Source organism: Typopeltis vanoorti, chromosome 7, assembly GCF_054136105.1.
Source record: "Typopeltis vanoorti isolate ZY-2024b chromosome 7, IOZ_Tvanoo_1.0, whole genome shotgun sequence".
Taxonomy (NCBI): Eukaryota; Metazoa; Arthropoda; class Arachnida; order Uropygi; family Thelyphonidae; genus Typopeltis; species Typopeltis vanoorti.
This window is the reverse complement of record NC_143555.1, coordinates 136,544,755-136,560,641: the sequence shown is the minus strand read 5'-3', so window position 1 is coordinate 136,560,641 and position 15,887 is coordinate 136,544,755. Positions and strand designations below refer to the sequence as shown.

Below are 15,887 nucleotides of genomic sequence, written 5' to 3'. Positions count from 1 at the left end.
CCAGCTGTATACCACATTGGCGGAATTGTACTCCGGGAAATTGACGAAGCAAGAGACTTTGGAATGGCAGTAGACATTGATTTAAAGTTTAGGGAACACGTTAACAAAAGTGGCTAAAGCAGCTCATCAGACCACTTCGTTATTGATGAATACTTTGACGTGCATAAACAAGAAGGTTATTATTCCTCTTCATCGAGCCTCGATGAGACCCCATTTTGACTACTGCGAGCAGATGTGGTCACCTGAGTTTCTTGGTGATGAGGATGAGATGTAGAGGATTCAGAGGCGAGTGACAAAGATGGTAGCAGGTCTATAGAATGAACCTTACGAGAACACGTTGAAGATTTGTGGTTTACAGAAACTGTCTGATAGGCGTTAAAGGGTGATATGACTGATTCATGCAAATTACTGAGGGGTTTTTACGAGATTAATTCAGAGGAAAATTTTTCAGAACACGGCTGGTAGTAGGAGTAATAGGAAACTAAGGAAACTAATTAAGAGTATAATTAGCAAGGGTGTTAGAACTAGGTTTTTTGCTTGGAGAGTAGTGAATGAATGGAATAGGTTGCCATAGTCTGTTATGAGTGCATTGACTGTGAATGATTTGAAAGCTAAGTATGGTAGGTGCCGTGCAAATGTTGGATTATTATTATTATTATTATTATTATTATTATTACGTGATACCTCCAGAGAGTCCAAGGACTCATCGTAATAGTTCTTGACATGATGTTTAGGGCCTCCCACGTTGAATCTAAGACTCCATAGAGAAGCTCGTAATAACAATAATCGTTTGTGTATTTATAAAATAAAAAATAAATAAAATAAATAAATCAGCTAACGCCTTTGTTTGTGTATTTATATTTACTAAATGTATAGTTCAATGAATTTACGAACGTAACCTAGGCGGATTTTGTTGTCCGTGAAGTGAACTGTGTAAAGCCAGCATGGTTTGATTTTTGACTTTCACTTAACGAAACAACTTGTATTAATTAATATTAATTTGTTTTTCTTGTTAACGTCATGAAGTTAAATTTCGACAGTGTTGCTGCCTAACTCATAGAGCGATGGTTTCTGCAGTTTTTACTCGGTCTTGGACCCTTTTCCGAAAACGAGGTATAATGTGCCTTTGCCAGCTAAAAATAAATAACCATTACCATTCAAAAGCTTCGTTATCATCAAATTCTACTGAAAATCTGTTAAATGTTTTTGACAGACGAGCTAAACGTCTTCAAAGGGACATTGCTGCCGGTGCCTCTGATGTAGCTGTTTATGACTATTTAAAAGATGAGGTGAGTGTCACTTGGCATTCGTAAATTTTGGAGTGGTGAATTGTGTATGGTTGTTATGGTTTAGAGAGAAATTGCAATTATTATTATTATACAGGTGTCTCCATGGAGTCAAAAGACTCATTGTGGGAGATCCATTTATTTACATACTAGCTATCGTTCATACAATACCTATACTTCTCCTTCCCCACTGATGAAGCACCCACAACCACTTCTGGCAACCCATTTGCCACCCTCCTAGCAAAAAACATAGTCCTAACACCCTAACCACACTGTTATACAACTTTCACTGGTGATCCATTGTTCTCTCCCTTCTTGTCATGTACTGAAAAAGATCTTCACTCAATCCTATAAAATGTCTTTAATAACTTGTATGCTTTTCTCATGTCTCCTCTATTTCATCTATCAGTGAATATTTGAATTCTACAGGCTATCATTCTATTCTTATAGGTAGCATTACACAGATCTGCCACAATCTTTGTCACTTGCCTTTAGATCCTCTCAGTGAATTCCCTTTTTTGCATCTTATTGATCTTGTTGTTTGGTAGTAGCAGCAAAGGAGAAACAGCATTTTCAAACAAAACATTGGAGAGTGGGTTAAAATCATTCTAATATGATTCTGAACAACTAGGACATAGAAGTACCTTGCAGTGGTGGTGGTGGTGGTAGGGCATCATGGAGTTTTGAGGTCACACGGGTGTCAAGAGGGGATAAAGTATAACCTTTTGTGAGAGAGCAAAGAAAGTTTCTAGGATATCATAATAAATGCTGTCAAAGGGATCCAGGAAAATGTAATGGGAAGAAAATACAAAAGGTGCTGTTTTGCTGACATAGATAATTAATAATTAATAATTTTTAATATATTGCCAACACACAAAAGGTTGCAAGGCCTGTTAGCATATCAGTCCATGTGTAAGAAGAAGAAAGAAGGAATTTATTAATATTTTTTGAATAGTTGAAAAGCAGAGTTTGGGGAACACTTGATTGAGGAAGGCTTCTGCAAAGAATAGATGCAGACAGAATAAAAAAGGAGGAAAAGAAGTTGGTTTAATAAGTTTGGAGTTTAATAAATGGATATTCACTGGCATCCTTAGAAAAGGATTGGCTAGTTCAGCAGAACATGCTTCATAAAAGTATGTATAGAAGAGATAAGAAAGAAACTAAATGTTTGTGAGAATGACTGGAGTGAATGTCTGTGAGAGAGGGTTCATGAATTAATTAGATTGTTTGATGCCATTCAGGAGAGTAATCTTAGAGAAGTTTGGGAGCTTCGACTCATATCTGAGGGCAGTATTTCTTGACTGGGCAGATTTGGGATTTATAGGGTGTTAGAATTTCTGATGAGTAGTGGGTCATGAGCAGAAAAGTATACCTAATTTTGTGGATGCTGAAGGCTCTTGGTATGAACACATTTCAGCCATAGCATCTTGGATATAAGTCAGCCTAAGAAGAGAAATTTGATCATATCTGGAGATCTGGGTATTATCAAAAGTAATGAGAAGTGATTCAATATTTTTCCAGAAATTAGACAATAGTATTTCAGAACAGATAAAGTACTATAAATGTTGAAGACAGAATAATAGATTAAAAATAAATTCATTTCATTAAAAAATAAAATAAATTCATTTTATAAAAATAAAATGAATTCTGTGAACACTTGCAAAGCATATATAATAAACAAAAAGTTATTATGTGTATTAACAGAAGATTGAAATGCAGGAATTAAAAAAAAATAATCATAATATTTGAATCAATAGATTAAATACTTTAAACAAAACTGGTTAAAAAATTAAAATTTTTTATTAAAAATTTATTAACTTTTATAATGTGTAAAAACTGCATTTGTCGACCAATGGAGTGAATGAGAAATTCCGAGCATTCACTGAAACATGAATTTGCGCATAAACATTCAGAACTGGGCAGCCTCACAATGTTGATTTCCATGATTGGTTTCCACATTGGTTTCCATGTGGGGCTTGCAGATTGGTTTCCACATTCAGCAAGCCCAACATTACCCAAACCAACATGCAGCTTCGTCTTCTTGTTGGACATCGAAGCTTGGAAAGCTGTGTTATTGAGCAACGAATCACACTATATACTTCTACTGAGCAGGATGGAGGGTATGGATGTGGTGGTATGATCCTGTTTTTCCTGGTTTGGTCTCAGACCTCTGTTTGTGATACTACAAACATTGAACTCTGAGAGGTATCTGAACATTCTAGACAATGCAATACTTCCTACTTTGTTGTGTTTCTATGGAACCCATTGAATCTTTTAGCAAGACAATGCACCATGTCAAGTGACACGGTGACACTGATGTCCATAAACCATACAGTTGCAGCAACAGCAGTAACTGCATGGTTTGTGGACATGATTGTCACTATACTTGACTGGCCTCCATCCTAATCTCCAACCTACTGAACATCTGTGGGATGAACTAGAGCATTGGGTGAGTTCAAGGGACATCCACTCCACAACAGGGACCTCATTACATGCCTACAGGAAGAATATTCCAAAATTCTCATTGATCACTATCATACACTTGTGCAAAATATGGTCTGTAGGATTGCTGCATTCATTGCAGCAAAAGTAGGTCCTACATCTTATTAAGATGGGTGCTATGGCTGTTTGTTGCGCATACTATGGTGTCCACTAACTTCTTTCCAAGCAGTGTATACGTAAATTTACTTCGTCAGCAAGAGGATGGAAAAATTAAATATATTTTTTATTTAAAATGAAAAAAACATCCAAATTTTCTTTAGAATTAGATGGCACAGTAGTATGAAATGGAGTGATCTAAAATTAAGATTACTACCTGAACCATTACAGTTAATGAGAAAAAAATAAACAAAAAATTTTTGAATATGTGAAGGCACTGGCATAGCCCTTGACTTGATCAGAAACAATAGTAATTACAAAATAGCCAATATGATGTATATTGGAACTAAATGAAAAAATATTGGAACAAGTAATAAAATTTAAATACCTAGCAATAACAGTTAATAGTGAAAATATAATGCTGTAAAAGAACAGTTACACCATTTGGACTGCATCACTGTAAGCTAATAAAACATGAGATTGTTTAAATTAATCTCTCTCTCTCTCTCTATATATATATATATATAGAGAGAGAGAGAGAGAGAGAGAGAGAGAGAACTTACAGAAATAAACCATCTCAAAACTTCTTTCAAAGTTAATGGATATTCCAAGAAAATCATTGAAAGATTCCTTCTTAATCCTCCTAGACATCACTCAGAAGAAACAAATAGATTCAAAGGCAATATATCTATTACTTACATAAGTACAGTTTCACATGAATTAGCAAAAGTTCTAAGAACTTTTATCTAATTTATGTGATTTATGAATTTATTCTAAGAACAATATCAGAACTTTATTCACTCCGCTTCCAAAAATCCGTTTCTTAATATGCCACCCAAAACTTGTCATCATCATCTTAAATACCCTGGTGTATATAAAATATTGGGTTATTGTGATATTCCTTATTTTGGGCAGACAGACAAAACTGTTGGATTGCGTATGGAAGAACACGAGGACATTACTTACAAGAGACAGCAAGCCAGTGCATTATCAAGTCATATCCTTTTCTCGGCTAATCCTAATGATGAAAGCCAAAGTCACACAGTCTGCTGGAAAAAATCTATTAACATCTTCCGTTGCAATGATCAACTAGAGAGAAAAATCATGGAATCTAGGGAAATCATGTTCATCTAAATAATAACTTGAGCTGCAATCTCCCAGATAGTCATTCAGCTGTAATTGTGTACTGGCGTTCACGAGATGCTACTAGCACGCATTTTCCCAACAATACAACAAACGAAAGAACAGCTTTAAATACAACCACAACGTTTTAATGTCAATTATGTATAGAAACTCTCTATGTTGTTCATAGTTTATTTAAGCTTTGGTGTTTTAGTGTTTTTTCTTTCTTTTATAATGTCACCTGATGAAGGCTGTTACAAGCCGAAACTAGTTTTAATGTTAAAACCTTTTTACTTAAATCTTGGATTTAGTCATTCAATTCTTTAAAAAATATATATGTGTGTGTGTGTATATATATATGTAATGTGATGAACTTTGTGAAGAGATCACAAGCTGTGTGCTATATTGATGGAACTGAACCACAGGAAACTTTCAAAGTTAGCCAAAACAGGACATCATATTACATGGCTATTGAAGAACACACTACTAACAAGCAAGGAGAGAGATTATTATTCCCTTATATAAGGCTTTAATAAGGCCACATCTGGATTGCTGGGCACCTGGAGATGAAGAAGTGGTGGAGAGGATCCAGAGGAGAGTGACAAAGATTATGGCAGGTCTATGGAATACTTCTTATGAGAATAGATTGACAGCTGTGGACTTAAGAAAAACTAGTATGATAGGCGAAAACATGATGGAAGCATATAAGTTATTAAAATACTGATTATGTATGCTCATGAACATACTGATCACTTTTTTTGTTTAATATTCTTTCCACAGTGCTATCTTTTTTTTTTTTTTTTTTTGCAACTCCTGGTTTATGTTGTTATTCATTCACTTAATCCCTAGTTGGTGTATTGTGTGAACAGTAACTATTGTTTTTGAATAATGGATCTCCTGCAAAGAGTCTTCAGACTCCATGTATGTATGTAATAATAATAGTAATAACGCATAAACAGATGGATAAAAAAAAAAGATCATGGTAAAATAAGTAAAAAGATAGAATGAGCAGGGTTATTGAAGTTGAATAAGAGGAGTTCATGAGAAAAAGAGTTGGTAGTTGTAGTTGGCTCAAATGATTTGATTGGAAACAAGGAGAATGTAAGGATGGATGTCAGAAGGCTGTTAAGAAGAATGAAAGATAGCAACAGTAGGTAAGATAGTTCATATGAGTTGAGAAGGCATCAGCGATGTTAGCTAGAGTTATGTGAGGGGAAAGGAGTTCATTTTGTGAATATGTGGGATGAATTTGATGGACAAATAGACCTGTATAAAAAAATGGGCTACATTTCAATGAATTTGGTGTTAGACAGTTGGAGAAACTTACTGAAAGAGAAAATAATCACTAAAGTGAAGAGAAGAGCTGAAGAAGTAAGATGTATTGTGGAAGAGCAGGAAAGTTTGTAAATGCATGAGCAAAGAGAATGAGAGAGAAGGAACACAAGATGAATATGGAAATGGGGGGGGGGATAGTCATGATGAACAGGGAGACACTGTATGAGAAGTGCAGATGATGGTTTCAGGAGTAGATGTGTGTGTGTGTGTGTGTGTGTGTGCACACAAGAAAGAGTTAAGATAGTCAAGGATATGGATATAAACATTTAGGTCTAGGAGAGGTGTACGAGGGTGGGCTGAAAAGTTCTCGGCCTCACAATGAAAAAACGAATGTATAATTTAAAAATTATTTTTATTTTTCAACGTAATCTCTTTAAGACTAATTTATTTATTCCACTGATGCTCCAGTACCATTATCCCATCCCTGTAGTGGTTCTCAGTAAGATCTGCAAAATAGCCCTCTATGGCTGCAATCACCTCTTGATTCGAAGAAAAACACTGACCAGCGAGGAAGAGTTTTAATTTTGGGAAGAGATAGAAGTCGGAGGAATCAAATCTGGGGAATAGGGTGGATATTCCAACAATTCATAGTGCAGATCCCTTAATTTTCGCATTGCCAAAACACTTTTGTGGGCAGGTGCATTGTCCTGATGGAAGATGATTTTTTCTTCTGCAAACCAGGTCTTTTTCTCACAAATTTTTTCATCTAGGCTGGTTAAAAGAGCAGAATAATATTCCTTGGTTATTGTTTTTTGCTTTTCAAGATAATTAATAAACAAAATGCCTTTAGTATCCCAAAACACCGATGCCATGACCTTGTCTTCTTTTGGGCTGAACAACCGGCTTCTGTCCACTGTTTTGACTGCTGTTTGGATTCTGGTGTGTAATGGTGAATCCAAGTCTCATCCATAGTAATAAATTGATGCACAAAATCACTTTTGTTCTTGTTAAAATGCTCCAAGCACTGTTCAGAGCTTTTGATCTGCTGTGAGCAAGCGCCACCCATCTTGCGCAGAGCTTTTCATATGCAATTCTTCATGCAAAATATATCCTACACATTGTTTTGAAATGCCGATAGTCTCAGCAATTTCATGCACTTTGACTCGCTGATCATCCAATACCATATTGTGCACTTGATCAATGATTTCTGGTGTTGTTACACTTTTTGAATGTCCTTCACGTGAATCATCTTCAAGGCTGGTATGGCCATGTTTAAACTCGGCAGTCCATTTCTTAATTGTAGAAAACAAAAGAGAAGAGTGCCCATAAACTTTTATGAACTTCGAATGAATTTCTTTTGGCGTTAAACTTTCTTTTACAAAGAATTTTATAACCACACAATACTCAATTTTATCCATTTGAAGGGATATAGACAACACTTTTGATCCAGACAGCTGTATTAAACAAACTATTTGATAGAATGACTTGCGATTTCACATGGATGCTTATGATAGATGTAGCAACTTAGAAAAAAAAATCTTGCTGATAGTGTTGCCAGCTATGGCCGAGGCCGAGAACTTTTCAGACCACCCCGTAATATTAGTCAAAAAAAAATCAGCTAACGCATTTTTATTCCCATATATAGGGAGTAGGCAAGGCCGTTTAGCCCTATCTAAGTTTTGGAGACTGAGTGGGCAGTTCACTCTCCACTGACAGCCAATCAGAGCTAGCTGACCCAAAGCTATCGCTAATTAAGTGGCACGCAGTGAAGAGAGACGGCTCAACAAGTGCCGCCATCTCTTGGTCCCTAATCCTACCACAATATATTTAATGTCTGAAATAATGTGGGTTCTATGGTCGATTTTCTTGAGTTTATGGGACAAAAAACCCAAGTTTCCGGGAGAAAAAACCAGCGTGCCAGAGATCGACTAACTCGGGAACCGGTCGAATAAAGGCTTAGAAAGATTTCCTCTACTTGACGACTAGATTCGAAACAAAGTCTTCCTTCGCGCAGTCAAGCGCCATGGTGTGCAAACTCCCCATTCACTGAGGGGTGGGGATGGGATTATTTATTTTATTTAGCGTATGGCAATCTACATGCAGTTATAAAGGTACATAAGTCAAAATAAATATATAGAAAGTAAGTGACAAACAATTAGAATAAAACAAAGACACTTATAGTTTCAACAAACAAAACATTTATAGGTTAATATGAGGTTGTCTGATCCATTCTATAACAGGCGGTGTCGCCTCCAGGAAGTCGTTTCTTTGGCCTGTGTATGCATGAAGACTGCACTTGGTAGAGATGTGGTGGATTGATTGATTCGGGTGCTCGCAGTCACATTCCAGTGAGGGAATTTTTCCCCACTTGTAGAGAGAGCTTGCACATCTTCCATGTCCAGTGCGAATCCTGTTCAGCATTGTCCAAGTCTTTCAGCTCAGTTCCATACCTGAGATGTTGAGATGATGCCTATCAAACCAAGTTTGGAGTTGAGCATTGGTATTTATGCTCCACGTTCGCTTCCATTGTTCTTTGGTGTTGTAGTTGATTGTTTTCAGGTGTTTAGCTTCACAGAGAGAGGGCTTTCTTGATTTCAGTCTGTTGAACTGTAGCTCTAGTATGTCATTGTGTATAGGCAATTCAGTGTTTCTAAGTATTTTATCATATTCACGTAGTAGAGCATCATGTCTTCGTAGGTTTGGTGATGTGATGTTACTCAGCATTGGGAGCCAGTAAATAGGAGTTGTTTTTATGGTTCCAGTGATAAGTTGCATTGTGGTGTTAAGCTGGCAGTCAATTAGTTTGGTATGGCAGCTGTTGAGCCAAACAGGAGCGCAGTACTCTGCCACCAAAAAAACCAATCTCAGTGCAGATGTTCTTAATGTGGTTGCTGCTGCACCCTAAGATGTGCCACATAATTTCTGGATGATGTTGTTTCTGGTTCTAATTTTTCCAGCTGTGTTTTCAGCATGTTTCTTATATGATAAGGTGCGATCAAGTGTAACTCCTAGGTATTAGGATATTTGTTATGGTGTAGAACTAAGTTTCCAAATTGGATGTTCAGTTCGTCATGTGCCAGTTTATTACTGAGATGGAATGGGGAGGGGGAGAAGAGTATGGAGGAGTCCTATTTGAGAAGTGGGAGTCAGTGGGACTTGTTATAGAAACAGAAACGAGCTAGCGTTTGTATGTTTACAGATGCAAAGTATTTGAAACAAGGGAAATTAAATTATGGCATTGATAGAGTTCATTCACCCAAAAATTGCTGGAACGAGTGAGACACAGTTGAATGAGGATGACATTCTGGCATGAATGGAAATGTAGTTTTTTTGTGTAGACAGACAAGGCAGAAAGAGAGGAGGAGGAGGAGTGGTGTTGATGATGGCAGAGGAGGTGTTCCAATCTAGGGTTGTGATGCAAGGAGCAAATGGTGACAGTGTTTATTGTGTGGAATTTATGGAGACAAAAACACACGTTAGAGCAATTACTTTACTTACAATTAAGAAAATACCAACATCTATATCAATATTATCATCATGAAAACATATACATGAACATGACACAAGCTACATGACATTATGCAAAAGTAAGATAAACCTAAAAAAAACTTCCAACAACTATCTCTATTCCAGAGTATTTTAATAATAAGGTGTGATACCTTTTGGCAACTTGTGTCATGTTGAATGTAATGCAGAAGTCATATGAAAATATGACTTCTGCATTACTTTCGCCTTGGTATGACCTCAATAAAGGTCAAAACCAGTCTGGGTAGTGAACCTTCCCATAATGCATAGCATTATACATACCCATAAGGATATGTGCTTTGCATTATGGGATACTAAGGCAAGTGATGTAAAGTTATAAGCTTCTATATACGAGTTCATATATATAATTTCTTGGTATCTTTAATTTATAAGATAAATCTAACTGCTTTGTTAATCGCTTATACTAGCCTGACCTGGTGAAAAAAAAATTACAATAAAATAAATAATTAAAAATTGTATATAATAAACATAATAATATACAGATGATTAACAAAAATTACAGTGGAACTACATCAAATGCATCTCTGCATTCCTGTTATCATAAGGTTTTCTTGTGTTGGGATTCTGCTATCATGTTCTGGATGCTAAATAGGTTGCAGATGGGTCTTCCAGAGTCTTGGAATTAGTATCCATCATTCTAGTTGAGATTAGGATGATGAATCGGCATCTCAAAAGCTATCTGAAATTTTTTTTTTCAAACCATGTTTTGGTTCAGTGCATGAACTTGGTGCCTTTCAAGTTAATTCTGTCACATGTTTAGAGTGCATCGTCTGAGAGGCCTGTTTTACTATAGAAGGAATTTAATGTGGCATTTGTGTTTGTCTTTTCTTGCTATAAATCTGCCAATGTGGAAGGCATTTGGAAAGAAATGTTTAGGCAAATTGGTCTGGCTAATAAGAAAAGAATGATCATTATGGGTGAATTCAATTATTACAATATAGGCAAGAATGAAGAGACAGCATTTAGACCCAAAGAGAACATATTTCTTGAGTTAATTGAGGGACAAATACCTTGCCAGTGGTGGCGAACCTTTTTGTGCACGTGCCAAAAATTTACAAATCAAGTTGATGACATGCCTGGCAGTTTTTAGTAGGGGAAAAATTAATAGAAAATCTATTAATTAATTTATAATAATGTATGATATTTTATAAATAATTATTTATAATTTTATAAATAATATTTTATTTTATTTATAATGTTTATTTATATATACATTTATAATATTATTCAGCGTAAAATTGATTATTGTATTATTATTGATTTTAATGTTGGTTTGAAGAAAAAAAAACTTTAGTGAGAAAAATATTTATGCATTGTAACTCACCACAGAAGTCAGCTGAGCAGGGGGAAGCTCAACTTGTGAGTGAAATGCTTACCGTATTTACTTGAATATAACTTACTCCTGCGTATAACTCACACCCCTGATTTTACTTTACGAAAAAATACATCAAAAAGTTTTGCATGTTACCTTGCATGAAATATGTTTAAACATGTTCACGTCGAGGCAATAGTAACTTGACCCCCCCCCCTTGGTTAAAAACATGCCCTCCCCAAAGCCATTATACTACAGATGCAAGAAAAACAAGTGTAGTTTTATTGTATCCCTAAATAAAGTACAGAGGCTTTTGCAGTCTGTGTAATATATTTCTCAACAAATAGTGTGATTCATTAGTTAGCGCCGTTTTTATTCCAGTTGTCTCTAATTGCACTATTATTGTCCCCTCCCACAGAAACTATGCTGTACAGACTCAAGTCAACAACTGTGTTTCAGTGCAACCATATATTGCACTGATACACAGTATCTAATTAAAAACTATTGTCCAATTTTTCAGTTGGAAAGATATATCGAATGATTCGAGAGTGGCTCTCTATGGAGATTCCATTATTAGAGGTGTGGTGAATGAGAAGATGCATAAGGTTTGTTTTCCTGGTGGTAGAATGGAGAGAGTGATTGAAGCATTGGACATGAGGAATAAGAGAGCACAAGAGTTGGTGGTTGTAGTAGGAACAAATGATTTAAATGGGAACAAGGAAAATGCCAGATTGGATATAAGGAGATTATTAAGGAGAGTAAAAGATAACAGTGTGGTAGGAAAGGTAGTCAGTGTGTTGCCAAGGTATGACAGTGATAAGTTGAGGAGGCGAGTAAAGATTATGTATTGTATAAAGAAGATGAATAGATCTGAGGTGGTGCGAAGTGATATGAAAGAGCAAAAAAGCAGGGTAGGGAGAGGTATTTGTTCACTTGCAAATGGGGAGGTGAATATTATGAATGAAGTAAATGAGAGAGTGGAGGTACAACACAAACAGGGAAATGGAGGTGGGGGGGGTCAAGGTGGACAGGGAGACACTTTAGGAAACATGCGGATACTGAATTCAAAGGTGAATGTGTAAGCGGGCAAACACAGATCGTCTGATAGGTGGGGAGAGTTTAGGTGTGAGGAAAGTTGTAGAATTGGTGGTAATATAGAGGAAGTGACTGGGGAAGGTATTGAAGAGTCGCATTGTAGGAGTGATGTTTGTAGGACTTGTAGAAGCAGTAATGATTTCTTATGTTTATTCACTAATGCTAGAAGTATTCGAAATAAGGGGAATGAAATTGTTGCTTTGCTTGAGTTTATTCGCCTCAATATTGTTGGTATAAGTGAGACGTGGTTAGATGACGATGACATCCTGACAGGAATAGAGATGAATGGATATGATATTTTTTGTGAAGATAGACAGGGAAGAAACGGAGGAGGAGTACTGTTAATGGCAGATGAGTTGTGCCTGTCTAAGGTGGATTTGCAAGGTGCAAATAGTGGTCACGGTTTTGAGGCAGTATGGTGTGAGGTAGAAATAAACAGGATGAAATATTTAGTTGGATGTTGCTATAGACCTGGTAGTATGGAGGGTAATGAGAAGGAAATGTATAGGCAAATTGGCCTAGCTAGCAAGAAATGAGTTATCATTATGGGCAACTTTAATTATGGTAATATAGACTGGAAGCAAGAGACTGCATCTGGGGGTAAAGAAAATGAATTTTTGAAGTTTTTGAAAGATAATTACCTTAGGCAGCATGTAATGGAGGGTACACGTGGATCAAGAGTATTGGATTTGATCATCTCATCATATGATGCTATTATAAATGAGATGTCAAATCTTCCACCAGTTGGTGAGTGACCATGAGGTGATCACTTGCAGGGTGACCAGTCATTCGAAGATATCTGTTAGAAAGGGATATATGTGGAATTATAAGACTGGTAATTACGAAAAGCTCAGGAAACAGCTTGCGATAATAAATTGGAAAGAGGAACTGGATGGAAAGGATATCAGTGCTGCTTTGGCCATACTCAAGAACTATTTGGTGGAGGTAATATCAGAGTGTATTCCAGAAGTTAAGAGGGTAAATAGAGTAGGTGTAAAATGGATGAATCAAGAGGTAAGGTATGCAACCTGGAAGAAGAAGGTATTATGGAAGAAACACAAAATGAGTATTTATAACAACCAGTTGCATGAGAAGTACAAAGAGCAGGTGAGGAAGGTGACTAGCTTGATTAGGGGAACAAAAATGCATTTAGGTAAAGCTGCCAAAAAAAATCCTAAGGAGTTTTTTCGATATGTGGCCAGTAGAAGAAAGAATGATTATGGTAGGATGGGAATGATTGGTGAAAACGGAGGAATGATAACTGCTGCTGTGGAGGATATAGTTGAGATATTTAGTGAGCAATTTATAGAGGTATTCCATTCTTGTGAATGTGGCATCATGCAGAACTTGAAAGCAGTGGGAAAGTAGGAGGAACTGTAAGTGAGTAGTAAGTGAACAGGAAATATATGAGGAATTGAATAGACTTGATGTAAATAAGGCTGTGGGACTTGATGTTATTTCACCACGTGTCTTGAGGGAATGTGCCAGAGAGTTAACAACAGCTTTTGCATATTTTTTCAACATGAGTCTCTCACTGGGTCAAGTTCCAAAAGAGTGGAAAGAGTAGCCTCTTGGCACTTTATCAGAGTGGAAAGAGGGTAAAATTGTTCAATTCATAAGGGAGGTGATAAGAGTAAGGCTTTGAATTATAGACCAGTCTGTGTGCCTGGAGTTGTGGTCAAGGTATTAGAGAAAATTATTACTATTATTATTACTATTATTACGGGCAACTCCAGGGAGTCATTAGACTCATCGAGGGAGGCCCCAAATCATATTCATCACAACTATCTGACATTCATGCAGTATCTATCATACCTCGCCTTAAACTCATTCACTGTCACAGCATCCACTACAGACTCAGGGAGCGCATTCCACTCATTCACTACTCTAAAAGTAAAGAACCCAGCTCTAACACCTTTACTAACCACACTTTTGCCCTTTTTTAGTTAGGACTAAGATTCAGAATTGGGTTGACAACAGAAAAATTCTCTATGGCGGTCAGCATGGATTTACTAAAGGAAGATCATGCTTTGGCATCTGCTTACTTTTTATAATAAAGTGACAAATGCGTTGGATGAGGGTGTTGTATACACAGTGGTATATTTAGATTTTGCAAAGGCGTTTGATAAATTGCTACATGACAAGCTGGCGATTAAATTGGAATGGATGGGGCTGAACAGTAGATTGTTCGCTGGATTGGAGATTGACTATCTGATAGGTATCAGCGAGTTGTCTATGGAGGAGCGATATCCCAGAAGAGGAAAGTTACTAGTGGTGTACCTCAAGGGTCTGCTTTGGGACCATTGCTGTTTAATTTGTATGTAAATGATATTTGGAGAGGTCTGAATTGTGATATGCAGTTTGCAAACGATGCAAAGTTGGGGAGAGCTATCAGGAGTAGAGCGGATGCTGTAATTTTGCAAGAGGACTTGAATTCACTGACTGAATTGGTAAATGAGTGGGGATGTCAATGCAATGTTTCAAAGTGTAAGGTTTAGAAATTTGGGAAGCAGAGATGGGATGTAAAGTACACAATCGATGGAAATATCTTGGAGGAGGTAGAGGAGATGAAAGATCTGCGAGTGATTGTAGACAAGGACCTAAAATTTTGGGGACATGTTACTCAAATTGTGAAGACAAAACGGCGGATAATGGGAATGATGCAGAGGACACTGACTTGTAAAAGTAAGGATGTTATGGTTCCTTTGTTGATCAGGCCACATATGGATTACTGCGCACAGATCTGGTCACCTGGTTTTCAAAAAGATGAAGATGCGTTGGAAAAAGTTCAGAGGCGATTGACTAAAGTGGTTTCTAGTCTCTGGAATGTAGAGTATGAAGACTGATTGACAAAATGCAATTTGCAGAAATTGGTGGATAGAAGGAGGAGGGGGAATATGATCAAGACATATAAGCTGTTAAGAGGTTATTACCAGATTAATGTTAGGGAGGTTTTGCACAGAATGGTTGAGGACAGCAAGAGAACAAGAGGTCATCCATGGAAGCTGTATAAGGAGGGTGTGAGCAAGGGAGTGAGGAGTAGGTTTTTTGCATGGAGAGTGGTGAGTGATTGGAATGCATTGTCCGAGAGTGTGGTGAGCGCAGAGACAGTGAATATATTTAAGGCGCAGTATGATAAACTGTGTGTATAATAATGGACCTCCCACGATGAGTCTTTTGACTCCATGGAGGTGTTTTATAATAATAATAATAATGTCTTTGGGTTGCGTGATCTTTTGTTAATACTGCACCAATCATATGCACGTCTTCATAGCTGCTCTCTCGTGTAAAACAAAATTTAACTTGTATGTATTGTAATAATTAAAAAAAAAAAAAAGCTGAATAATTTATAAGCATATAAAAGGATATCATCTGTAAATCGTTGACGTGCCTGCAAAATTCTCGGATGTGCCACAGGCTCTTGGATTTGATTATCTCATCAGAAGACTATTATAAACGAAGTGTCAAATCTTCCTCTAGTTGGTGAAAGTGATCATGAAATGATCACTTAAGTGGTGGCCATCTGGCCATCACCTAAGGCCTTTTGTGAAAAACGGTTATATGTGGAACTATAAGTCAGGTGAAAATGACAAACTCACAATGCAGCTTGTAGAGATATCGTGAAATGAGGAATTGGATTGGAAGAAAATTAA

General features: G+C 36.8%; 1 protein-coding gene across 5 annotated transcripts in view; it reads left to right on the top strand.

Moving 5' to 3' along the window:
- Positions 1 to 908: 908 nt before the first annotated feature.
- Positions 909 to 15,887, top strand: part of LOC150105106 (arginine-hydroxylase NDUFAF5, mitochondrial) — a 155,567-nt gene continuing 140,588 nt past the window's right edge. For 4 of the 5 annotated variants that reach the window (XM_090395492.1, XM_090395491.1, XM_090395490.1 and 1 more), the window contains exon 1: positions 909 to 1,289. In XM_090395492.1, the coding sequence (XP_090251618.1) occupies positions 1,065 to 1,289 (225 nt within the window). In that variant the 5' untranslated portion in view covers positions 909 to 1,064. The remainder of the gene's footprint in view (positions 1,290 to 15,887) is intronic. The other variant, XM_090395493.1, reaches the window with a different exon arrangement.